The sequence below is a fragment of the Girardinichthys multiradiatus genome, chromosome Y (assembly GCF_021462225.1).
Source record: "Girardinichthys multiradiatus isolate DD_20200921_A chromosome Y, DD_fGirMul_XY1, whole genome shotgun sequence".
NCBI classification, from domain to species: Eukaryota; Metazoa; Chordata; class Actinopteri; order Cyprinodontiformes; family Goodeidae; genus Girardinichthys; species Girardinichthys multiradiatus.
The window spans coordinates 28,663,767-28,676,840 of record NC_061818.1 but is presented as its reverse complement, the minus strand read 5'-3'; the positions used below and the strand labels follow the sequence as shown (position 1 = coordinate 28,676,840).

Here is a 13,074-nt window from a genome sequence, read left to right as displayed (position 1 = left end):
GTGTGCATGTGAGCAGGGCGCACATCAGCAGGGATCGGCTCCAGTCATTGGTCGGCTTTGCTCAAGCTGTAGTTTTCAAAACAAATAAGGTGCTGTGAAAAAAAGTATTTTCTTGCTACAGATTTCTTCTTTTTCCACTTGTTTCAGCTCACCAAATACATTTTAAAATTAAACAAAGATAATTAGAGTAAATACAATATGCATTCTTTAAATTATGATTTTATTTATTTGGGGAAAGAAACTTAACGAACATGGCTATATGTGAAAACAATAATTGCAACCTAAACTAAATAACTGGCTGTACCACCCTAGGCAGCAGTAACTGCTTTTACGCCTTTGCAATAACTGGGAAGGAGTCACAGTGGAGGAATTATACACACTGACCTTAATAAGGTTTAAGATTATTTAGTCTACTTTATGCTTCATACAAAAATAAAACAAGTAAAGCTTTTCTTCGCATATTTTATTACGCACCCACACAAATCTAAAGAAGCATCCTTCACATTATGAGGATAATTTCCAAAGCAAATTTTCCACAAACCCAATCTTTATTTTATCTAAATGTAAAATGTAATCTCAAACATTAGATGAATCTCCTTGTAAGTCCTGTAAATTTCCTTTTTGAAGATGTCAGCCTGTAAATGTTGAGTACAGGGTGACTTACAGGGTGATGAGCTCCTCCTCGTTTCTTGGACAGCTGAGGTGAGCCATAGTCTCTGGTCACTTGTTTTCTGACCTCTGCTGCAATGGTCCTGAAATGCAAAAGTTTTTTTTAGAAAACAATATGACATCTGGAGACAAAATGGGGCATTAGGAAGGTATACAGAGGTTTTAAAAAAATATTTTAAAACCACAAAAGTTTCTGCCAAACAATCCCTACAGTTTACAGTCCTTTTAACGAAATGCCAGACAAAAGTGCTTGATGAAGCATAGACACAGCACTCTTCACTCCCTCCTCTATTGCTGCACACTGCTGGCCAGCTGGCTGAGAGTTGGCTACGACACTTTCTCTTCGCTCACAAGACAAGCTATTTGGAAACACAGAAAAAAGGAGTACCACTGCCACCAATCCCTCTTCTTAAGGTGAGCTATGAGCAGCTTGTCTGTTAAAAACAACTCAAGATGACAGTCTGACAAATTAACCAGCTAATATCAGATGGTTATACTGCCAGCGTACAGAGCAGAACAGCAAAAATGCAGACTATTCTCCACAATATAATGCATCTTTGGTCTATATTTTTGCTTCAGGGAATGTATCAAAGTCAAAATATCTGTTGCATTCATTTATTATGCTACTGATGCCTACTAATGCCCGTGCCTGGTCTGGAAGCAAAACAATTTAGCTTTTACGAGTACAAACGTGCATAAAATAAATGTTTACATTTGTGCATATGTTTTTGTCCTGAATTACAATGTCAACATATGCATGCTTGAAACATTTCTTAAAAAGAAGGAAATTTACCATCACTCTGCTCCTGTATAGTTAAGCTTAAAGGTTCCTGAGACATCCTCTAAGAATGAAGTCATTTTTCAATGAAGGGCAGCAGCTGTTGCACATAGGGACTCAAACCTCACAGACCCGCACTGAGTGGGATCTTAGGAGCGAGTACTGGGCCAGATGTCAATTTCTGGCTGTTCAGAACTGACAGCAAATGGCCAACTTAAAGAGAAAGCAGGAGAACGCCCCGTACCCTCAGGGATAACGAACAGCTGCTCCTTTAGATGTGAAAACTGTCCGTTTCTCTCATATAAAAAGTTGCAAGAGCCCCCTTTAACACAAGGATCTCTGCTTTCACTAATGAAACAAAGCTATTTTTTATTTATTTAGGTGTAAGACTTCTCATCTTCTACTTTATGCATGCAGATCAGTGTCATTCTGCACAAATCTATTTAAAACAGGAAAAAGGAGAGCTAAGGGCTGCAAAGGCAACAGCCAGAACGGGCTTTCCCACCCTTTCCTGCATCCGGGACAAAACAATGGTCTTGGACCTACTACAGGAGACAGAATCTGAACAATGCATTTATAAACTTTTACAATATGCGTTGTACCACACAACCGTCTGGTGCAGCCTTGACCAATGTTAAAGGAGCTACTTTGAACTTATTGCACCAATTAATAAGGATCTATCTTCTTGTTTGTTTTATGGCATATTGGGTGGAGAAAATATTGGATTTTGCAAAACCAGTGTGTTTTTTATGTACAAAGGCAATGTAAATACATGTAAATGCAGGCCAAATAATGACAAGTGCATGTCAGATAGCCTAATATGAGTCACGCGTGTGCAGTTTTCTCCCTGGAATCTGATCAACAGTTCACTGTAACGAGAAATACTAGATTTGCACTTAACACAGCACTTTGCTCTTTATTAAAACATTATGATACTCCCAAATGACACACAGCAACAGCAGAGGAGCTCTTTCAGCACAACAGCCCTAGTCTCACCAAAGTGGCTCTTGACAATGCTGCTACAGTGCTACGATAATGCCTGTCAAACAGGTTATTAAACCCAGTAAAGTATTTGGAAGCGCCACCTTGCTTTACTGAACTGTTGTTTTATTAAATTAGAAAACTTACGCGTTTAAACTAAACTCATATTACGTGGTACCTTGCGAATACTAGCATAGCTGCTATGTGTGCACTCGGTCCAGCGGGTCACCATTCACTGTAGCTGTTAAACAATAACTTCTGTTTTGAGTCTCACCGGTTGATTTTATGAGCAAACGCCCTCCTTTCGCACGCTGACGATGTCATTTCTTGCCCCCCATGTAACAAAAGTCTTCAAAAGTCAAAGTGAAGGCGTTCTCCTCCCGTCGCGGCTCGGGTTACTCCTGTCCTGTATTGGGATGCAGACCTCTTCCTTCTCCACGCCAGGACCAGACAAGGAACCCTCCTTGTTCCTCCTAGTGGCCGGGAGCCGGATCTGCCGTCTGCGCCAAGCTAACGAACGACTACATCCGGTGAACTTTCAAAATAAAACGCTATTCTTGTTTTGGAACGACAACACTTTGAATAAACATATTTGAAACTAAACTACAATAATCTTTATATATAAACTAGAACACATCAATAAACACTATCTTAAAAAACATTTTTACTGTAGAAATGTTATGGCCTATATAATCCGCCAGCTCACGCCCTTTTGCCATTGCTGTGAACAAGTACATTACTTGAAAGTTTAGTGGAAGGAAAAAGTTTGGTAGAAAATGCTGCACAATCGGCAAGAATGAGTGCTTGGGAATGCGTTGGTAGTTTTGTGACGCAAAGCCTATTCAAAGGTCTGCAGGAAATGTGAAAATGTACAAGGGGGAGTCGGGTTTAGCCTAAAACGGCTCAGTTATGGTTGAGGTGCAAACACACCCTTCATTTCTGCTACCTGTATGACCTCTTCTCTTTTCCAATGGTTATAATCAGTCTGACAGAGAGAGGTATCCCAATCCTTGTGGTTTTTAGTATAACAATGACCATCAGTGGGACCCTTTGTGGGGTTCATTGAGACAACATTGTTGTAAATAAGTGCCGTTTAACTAAATAATCTGAACTGAAACTATCTGTGTAGTTATGCTGCTATAGGCTTAGGCTGCAGGAAAACATAATGACCACTTTCACCCTCTTCGCTACATTCTCACACTACTCTCCAATTTTGCATTATTTGCTGTTATTTCAGCTTTTAACTTTGTTCTCTCTTTTCTCTTCCTAGAAGCTACACCTGGCCTGACTCTGTGTCTACCTGTGACACCTTTCTGGAGAGGGGAATCGTCCGAGCTTCTGCTGGCAACAACTTAATGCTCACCCTCTACCGATGATCCACATAGCCCTGTCTTTTAGTGTTTAACCCTTTCTCTCTCCTGGACATGGTGATTGACTGAGCTTTTACTGTAACTAATTATATGTGCTCTCTTTCAGACTCTAACATTGAAAACTGGCTCAGAGTTTATCTGTTCTTTCTTTCTAGGTGAAACGACTAAAGGAGCTGCATCCATTAACATTTACTTTTCCTTCCTATAGAAAGTACTCCTGGATCAGTGCTTCTTTGTTCTCTTTGTGTCTCTGCTCTGTTCTCTCAAACCCCCAGTCGGTCGTGGCAGATGGCCGCTCACACTGAGCCTGGTTCTGCTGGAGGTTTCTTCCTGTTAAAAGGGAGTTTTTCCTCTCCACTGTCGCTACATGCATGCTCAGTATGAGGGATTGCTGCAAAGTCAACGCCAGTGACTGTCCACTGTCTACACATGCTCATCCGGGAGGAGTGAATGCTGCAAGTCACTGACTGGATGCAATCTGCTGGGTTTCCTTAGATAGAAAAACTTTTTATCCAATTTGAATAAATAACTGAATCTGACTGTACTGTTCAATTGTTAGGATTAATTGGAATGTATGTACCTGACTGTTGTGAAGTGCCTTGAGACGACATGTGTTGTGAATTGGCGCTATATAAATAAAACTGAATTGAATTGAATTGAATTACAAGGAAGCTGTAAATCTGGATATTTGGAAAAAATCCTCCTTCCAGATGAAAGTAATTTTTGTTTTTCTTTTGGAAATCAAGGTGCCAGGAGGACAGTTGATAGGTTCAAAATTCAAGGTGCTTGAGGTCCAATGTAAAGTTTCCACAGTCAGTGATGATTAATGGAGCCATGCCATTCGCCGCTCCACCTTATTTTATCAAGTCGATCGGGGAATTTTCAGAGCTCCTTGTGCTTTCCTCTGCTGGCAAGCTTTTCCAGCTAACATGCCCACCCTGCCAAAAATGTCAATGCCCAATTTAATGAAAGCACCGCTATTGTAAAAATGCATAGATGTAACAGTTTTAAGTAAACTGGGGGGATCTGGGTGGCATATTGTTGGGTGATCTGGTTAAATAATGTTTAGTTGTTTTCCTCGAAGATCAATGTAATAGTATGGTTATCTTACAGGAGACTGTCTATTTAAGTGTAGATGTTGTAGATTGTATAACAATGCATTAACAGTTTAGGTACATCTGCGGATAGTGTAGACCGAAAAATTGTGACAAATTATAGGTAGAAATATGTATAATGTGAAAAGGATTTAGATATTCTATACTGAAATACAGAGGTTGGACAATGAAACTGAAACACTTGTCATTTTAGTGTGGGAGGTTTCATGGCTAAATTGGACCAGCCTGGTAGCCAGTCTTCATTGATTGCACATTGCACCAGTAAGAGCAGAGTGTGAACGTTCAATTAGCAGGGTAAGAGCACAGTTTTGCTCAAAATATTGAAATGCACACAACATTATGGGTGAAATACCAGAGTTCAAAAGAGGACAAATTGTTGGTGCACGTCTTGCTGGAGCATCTGTGACCAAGACAGCAAGTCTTTGTGATGTATCAAGAGCCACGGTATCCAGGGTAATGTCAGCATACCACCAAGACGGACGAATTGACGTTGTATTGGCCGCAAAAGGAGGCCCTACACCATACTAATAAATTATTGTGATCTAAAAACAGGTGTTTCAGTTTTATTGTCCAACCCCTGTATTTAATGTATTCTAATGTATCCTGCAGTCAAATGGGAGTAGGAGTCGATAAACGTAGGCTTCTTCCTGTTCCATTTCAAACTGAAAGCAGTTTTATTTTATGTTTGATTATTATTCATATTTTTATATTTATTACATTCTGATTACATTTGTTGTACATGTGCAAAAAAAAGATTTTATTAATTAATTCTTAATAACCATGGTATCACTGTGCTCGACTAGCCAGGCAAATCGCTTAAATCTGCCATAGATTCCCTGTAGAGAATATATGGCATATTGTCAAGAAGATTAAAGGCAACAAGCCCAACAATGCAGGATTGGTATTAAAGCTTCCTTAACATCGCAGGAGTGCCACAGGCTGATTGCCTCCATGCCTCGCCGCACTGATGCAGTAATTCAGGCAAAAGGAGACCCGGCTAAGTAGTGCATAGACTGTACGGTGCCGACGTCTCGGCAGACCGAAATTTTTTGTATTAAAAATGCTTTATTTCTAACTGGTTTTATGTAACTTTTTATTTTTCAGAGAAAACGAATGATGCGTCTGGACTACTCTTTGTATACTGAGTCTGTGTAAAACAAGAGTTTTATTTTATTTTTTGAGTTGCGCATGTAGATTCTAAGCAAATTTGCAAGGTTCTTTTTTTTTTATTTCTTGTCGTCGTGATCCTATTTTCTTATCCGCACATCCGGTTGCTCTGCTCTTTTTTCGTAAACTTAATCACCAGTTAGCTGCTGTACTGTATTTATCCCACCGCCCCAAATCTCACTCGACCGGTTTGTGTGACATGATAATGGCGCATACGCCCCGCAGGTTTAGGTTTTATTGGTTTCAGTTCTGTTTAAAATAAAGGAAGCGAACCAGGTACTTTCCAGACCAATGGCTCTCATAGGAGACCTGACTTTGACACTTTCACTTACTGTTTGACCAAATGAGAAGCGGTATCCGGTGTTTTTGGAGTTACTGTAACTGAACAAGGACTCGTCTGATTTGATCATGCAAAAACTCCCATAAAATGTTCAAAATGTTGTTGTTTCTTCCATAATAAAACAAAGTGTGTCCTTGACCCCACCAGCAGATGGAGCTGTCAAACCATAACAGGAAATGAATGTCTCATCAGTAATAGGTTAAATAATTAGTTAGCAAAATTCTCCATGGGTTACAGAATTCATACCCAAAGAAAAAGAAAAAAAAGACATGACATACACTGTTATTATCTATAGTGACAAGAAATCCTGCAGGGGAGCTCAATAATGCATGAATAATATAAAATGTCTGTAAAGGGATGCAGGAACTATGTCAGACCCTATGCATTTACAACCTTTCTCTCTGTCCTATTTGAGAAAATAAGGAATGACAATGTCAATGTCTCTTCCCTTCAATTAGAGGACTTGTCATTTTATTGTAATGGAAGGTCTCAATCTTCCCTGGCAATTACTCCAACCCCCCATGTGTCCTCTGAGGAATATCATACAGCCGCTCACAGTGCTGTAGCCCAAACCTTCCACCCCCTCGCTCCTAAACCCCACAGTCGTCCTATTCAGCACCCTGGAGAGCTGCTGCAGGTACTCTGCTGTCCTTTGTGACTTGGCTGACAAATGGCTGGAATTGTGTGGAAGAGATGTGAAAAATGATAAGAAGGTATAGATGGGGAGAAAAAATAACCTTGTATGACAGAGGCTTGGCTTTAGCTGAGCAAGGACAGACTTCTCTGAGATATATGTTTATGTGTAGAATAGCACTCAGAGCTGCATCAGGGCTAACAGTCTGCTCGCAGATAGAGCTGATGAAAATAAATGAAGCTCATGTTGTCCATCTCCTCTCTGCACAGGCAGGCTTCCACCACAATACCAAAACTAATCTTTCTTCATCTTCTTCTGACATTCAGCACCGCTATAATTTTCAGCACAATTCTTTATGCCTGATTTATATAATACTGGAATAATTATATTCTTGCACTGGAAATCCGATGTAAAGTGCATGTCAGAAAATTACAGGCTATAGACACATATTACTAAATATTTCCAATGTTTTGATAATATGTTCATTAATAGACATCATAGATATAATTTATTCATTAATAGACATGGTGTGTTTTTGAACAATATTGAAGCATCACTGCCTTATTGGAAGCAAACGCGAGCTCACGTCTGCTTTTGTCTGTGTCCCACCTTCCTTGCTTGCTTTCTTGCCTTTCTGTTCATCGAAGGCTTTCAAATCCTAGATCGGCACTATTGTTTGAGTGCCCAGCCCCCACGGTGGTGAGAGCCCCACCACTTCCACCACCACCATCACCATCACTGCTGCGTTGCAGAAGAACAAAAGAGTGAGAGTCAGACACAACCCACTAGATCTTTTTCACACCAGAGCCCCCACCTTAGTTCCAGATGGGGTTGCATTTTTTTAGGGCTTCTCTCAGCCCCAAGAGTCCTCCAAAATGGAGCCCCCTCCTCCCCCTTGGAGCTGAAATCTCAGCTGCCCGTCATCCACCTGCTTCACCGCCACGCGCCCATGGCCAGGGCACATCCCCTCTCTATTTTGTCCAACCAGGGAGTCCTTTTAAAACCATTGTCCACTTTTTTTATTATTTCCAAGAACTTGGAAAATTTAACCGACAAACGTACAGTTGTATAAAAAGAAATATATATTTTCTTTTTCCAAAAGTATTATTATTAGTATTATTTGTTACTTTCTTTAAATTCAAATGTTTACATACATTTACTTTGTATTAGGTATATTTAACTTTGATGGGACAGATCAAATGTTCTGGTCATCCCTTCACAAGCTTTTTACAATAACTTGCTGGAATTCTGGCCTGAAATGCTGTAACTGTGTCAGGTTTCTAGGCTACCTTGCTCTCAAATGCAAAATGCAAGTTTGCATGGGGTTGCTATCAGGGCTCTGTGATGGCCACTCCAAAACAATACATTTTTTTGTCCTAAGCCACTTTATAATTTAGCAGTATGCTTTTGGCCATTGTACATATGAAAGACCTATTTGTGCCCAAGCTATAACTTTCTTGCAGGAGTCTATGTGAAGTTGCTTCAAAATGTCCACATAATTTTCTTTCTCAATGAAACTATCTAATTTGGGAAGTGTACCAGTCATCTAGCAGTAAAACACCCACACAATATCATGCTGCAAATGTAACCTTGGTCCTTGTGGTCAAACAATTACATTTTAATTTCGATGGACCATGGGAGAAAAGTGAAAGAATTTATCACTGAGTGCTATTGCAAACTTTAAACTAGTCTTTAAAGTTGCTTTCGGAGTAAATTCTTCCTCGCTGAGTGGCATTTGAACCTATGTTGGTATAGGACTTCTTTAACTGTATAATGGGGTTCATATGCATACTTCACACCAAAACATATTCATCTCTTGGACACAAAACCCATCTCCTTCCTTAAGAATATAATGGCTGACCATTCCAATTGTGTTTCTCCTTGAGTATATTATTTGGCATCTTCAGGCATCTGAAAATTATATCCAAACTGAGCCAGACTTGTGGAGATCTACCATTTTCTTTCTGGTACATTGGCTAATTTCTTTAAATCTTTCCATGATGCCACACAATGAGACTGTATGCTGAGGTGTTGTCTTTTAATACATCCACGGGTGTGACTGGATTTAATTCAAATGTTGTAAATCAGAACTATACAAAGCTTCGACTTCATCCTTTGGTTTTTCCAAGCTGTTTAAAGGCACAGTCATTTTAGTGTATGTAAGCTTCTGTATTTAAAGAAGGTTATACAAATTCTCTCTCACACACAAATCTTGCTTTAAGCAAATACAAATAATTTAATCCTAAAAGATCTTAAAGAGGAAAATTATAATTTGATAGGGGAAAAAGAATATTTTACACAATAGTAAATGTCTCGTTTAACTGGAAAAAAAGAAAATCTATTAAAACAATGAATTGCAAACACAAAATAATGTTCACACTAATCTCCATCCCAAATTAGTGTCCTACAACACTGGGAAGGCAGATGCTCATTTTTTTAATTCTCTAAAAGCATCAACATGCAGCATTTTTAGAAGAATATTTGCTTCAACCTCCACCCCGTGTCTTGACCTTTCCCCTCCAGGGACAGGGAGTGTGCCTTAGCAACAGAGCACATCTGCTACAAGACAGCTGTTAAGCTTCCTAATGATGATCCAACAGTCGAGGTTAGAAGGGGAGTTTAAGGTAATCGTTGCTGAATCCCTTCTACTTTCCACAAAATACACAAGAAGACAGCACTTCTTGGTAGCAGCCAAACAGTTTATTTGGGTAATGTAGTTCATTATGCATTCACAAATAAACTACAGTGAATGAGTTGAATAAATGTTGATTAGAATGAACAGCCATAGTTTCTCCTATGTCTCCATTACATGCATGGATGTAAGCTATACTGTCAAACACTTATCAAGATTTATGGTAATGGACCCTTCAGCTCTAGAAAATACATTCCCTGGTACTTGTACATTTCCATGCCTGAATGTGGGCAGACACCGAAGTTTATTTACACTCCTCATACATATAATTGTCATCTTAATTTGGAGTTTTTCATGATGTATTTGAGCCATTCTTTGCTCAAGGTGGATTTAAGACACAATACGACTTAAATGTATTTTTAAAAACAAGAATTTGATGTACAAGTTTGAATTTAATGCAATTTTCATCCACACAATCATAAAATTACACATACAGGTTCAAATATATACATGTACTATCATGGATATCTGGTTAAATGTCTTTAAGCAGCTGCAAATAAACCACATGCTTTTTTGTTGCTTTAAGCAAATGCCTTGCATAATTATAGCATACTATTGAATATTTGACCATTTTAATTAGCAGAAATGTTACAGCTCATTCAAGTTGATTAATCTTCTGGCACTAAACTGGCTTTTAATTATAATTCATAAACTTTCAATAAGACTGAGGTAAGAGCTTTTGGGATGTCTTATTCAAGCCTTGAGAACAGTTTTTGATATGTTTTAGGGCCCATCGTCCTGTTAGAACACCAAAAGAGGTCCTAGTTTCAACCTTTTGACCCAAACTGTCACCCTTAGATGAAAAGAAATTGAATATATTCAATAACAATGAAAAAGCTGGAAATACTGGAACAACAGTGTTACTATCAACAGAGAAGCGAGGTTAACATCAAAATGGGATGAGAAAGAAGTGATGCTCAAAAGTCAACAAGTTTGATTATTGAGCACCTTAAAATTTGCATCTTCCCACAAGGACAAGCCACATACCTTTTATGAAACAATGGCATAGTCAGACAACGCAAAGATTGAGTTACTTGCCCACAGTACCAAGACAAATGTTTGGAGAAGCCAAGGAACAGCTTTCAAAGTTAAAACAAAAATTGGTCCAAACACACATAAAATGTGGTTTTGGAAGAGATGCAGCAGACCGACATCAATTGTCTAGGAATACCCTGACTGCAACCCTATCGAAAATTTAAGGAGTGTGTTTAAATGTCAGATCCATGCCAGGAAACATAAACTTTTAGATGAACTCTACGATTTCTGTGAGGAAGAATGATCCGCTTTTTTTTTTTAACTTGAATTGGTCATTAAAAGAGTATTCTGTATCTTGAGTCGACCCTGGACAACGATTGGTTTAATTGCATCTTTAAAACCCAAGATTAATATGACATTTGTGTCCATAGTGTATGTACACAGTTTACCAGCACTGCATAATTAATTTCTGGATTTTTTACAGTATTTGGACTTTTTAAGATCTACAGGAAACAAGTTAACCTCCTACAACACATTACCTAAAACCCCACACCCCTGTCAAACTGTCATTCTCAGATCCCTAAGGGTTTGAGCACCCAAATCAATTGAAAGAAAGAAAAAAAGAGTGCACCGGGGTCCTCCTGCTACATCTGCCAGGGAGGGGAAGCAGGAGGGGCCTCACTTATGGGCCATACAGGGGGACCATATCTACTCCATCTGTCACAAACCGTTTCATCTCTGATGGAGTGAAATATAGCTTGTAGAAATATATTCTTCCATATCATCTATGTGTATTAGCTTACCAGTGCCCAAGTCTTTACCAATTCCCCGAAGCATACACACAGAAGCTTTTTGTATCACATTACCTTCCTCCCACCAGCCAGCACTCTCCATCCAGCTCACAAATTATGCTTTTAAGCCAAGCAGCATGTTAAAAGAAATTGTTCCACTTTACACAGTGAGGCAGTTAATAAAAATGGAAGAGATGTACAGGCGAGCAACAAACATTTACATGTAAAAAGTACCAAAATGAAAGTACTAAAGAGCAACAGTAATAAATTCTAATGATGCCTGTGGATATAGGGTGGGGTGGGGGTTGCGGGGGGTTCGAGAAAGATGCAATCTGGTAATAATCAAAATGCTGCTGCTCTTTGGAGGAAGGGTGTGGCTGGCTGATTCTTCTTGATTCCTCAGCTGTCGCGGCTTTGTGACGTCTGTGATGCCATTTGCTCGATCAAATTATGCTTTCGGAGAAAGCGCCCACCAAAGACCACATTGCTGCTTAATGAATGCAATAGTAGCTCAGTGATCTGGAAAGCAGTTGGAAAGCACAAAATTGCCAGGCTGTTTACTTTAGGAAATACAAGAAACAAAAAATAAATCTGATCCTTAGGAGCAATAATGCCTTTCTCTCTTAACAGTAGGTAAAGCTGCAATCTCAGTCATTCATATTTAATTCTGCAACAGTTTCCAGGAAGACTAATGTGCTATTGATTTCAGGTCTCCTATTACTGAAGGGAGGGAACGTTGAAAAAACCACGAGGGTCGAAAGCTGGACCACAGGGAGTAAAAGACAGAGAGTGAAAGGGGAGAGGAGGAAGGGGGAGTAAATCAAGGGAGAAAATGGAGGGCAACAGCTACAGCAGTGAGCTTTTCTACAAAACACTTCAATATTCCACACAGAGAGCCTGCATTATCTCTCTAACAATCTGCTTCTCCCTGTCAAATAAATGCATAAACGTCCACATGAAAGAACAAGTAGGAAAATTGAGGCTGAGGCAGAAAATGTGCTCTATCTTATTTACTTTTTATTAAACCGAGGCATTTACCCAGAGACTGGAGCTAAATCCAACAGAACAAGGTTACCTGTGTATTTGATAGCAGATTTAAAAAAAATAAGTTAAAGGAAAAACAAAGAGAATGTCTAGGAGCCTTGTATATTTAAGGCCTCTCCCTTGACACCAACTCAGACAGGACAAGATGAAAAATTAATAAGCATGGCTTCATATTTAAAAGGTTTACAGTAAAGCCTGGTCTTGCTGAAGGAGGTTTGCCCTTTTCAATTAAAATTCAGAACTATATGGACATTTATCCAGACACTAATACCTGTGAAGAAATGGAATCAAATAATGAGACAATAAATTGTTTTTGTATATCCTTGTGTTTAACAATGATTACAAACAAATAAAAACACATAGAGTACATGGAGAATTATCCAGCAGAAAATCATGCAAAAATAAATTTAAAAAAATGACAAGAGCGTCTACTTCAGAGACTTCCTCCCACCAGCCTGTCTACTCTAATAATAGCCCAGAGACAACGAATCCAGACAGACAGAGGGAGAGAAGGAGAG

At 39.1% G+C, this 13,074-nt stretch overlaps 1 protein-coding gene across 7 annotated transcripts in view; it reads right to left on the bottom strand.

The window, feature by feature from the left end:
* The window catches only part of LOC124864477 (dedicator of cytokinesis protein 7-like), a 31,732-nt gene extending 28,968 nt beyond the window's left edge, over positions 1-2,764 (bottom strand). For 6 of the 7 annotated variants that reach the window (XR_007037314.1, XR_007037315.1, XM_047359268.1 and 3 more), the window contains exons 1-2: positions 2,703-2,764; positions 665-752 (exon numbers count right to left, since the gene is read on the bottom strand). Coding sequence is in view for 5 of the 7 variants with exons in the window: in XM_047359268.1 (XP_047215224.1) it covers positions 665-752; positions 2,703-2,752 (138 nt within the window). In the remaining 2 variants the exon portion in view is untranslated. Of the gene's footprint in view, positions 1-664; positions 753-2,606 lie in introns of all 7 variants that reach the window. The other variant, XM_047359269.1, reaches the window with a different exon arrangement.
* Positions 2,765-13,074: the final 10,310 nt, after the last annotated feature.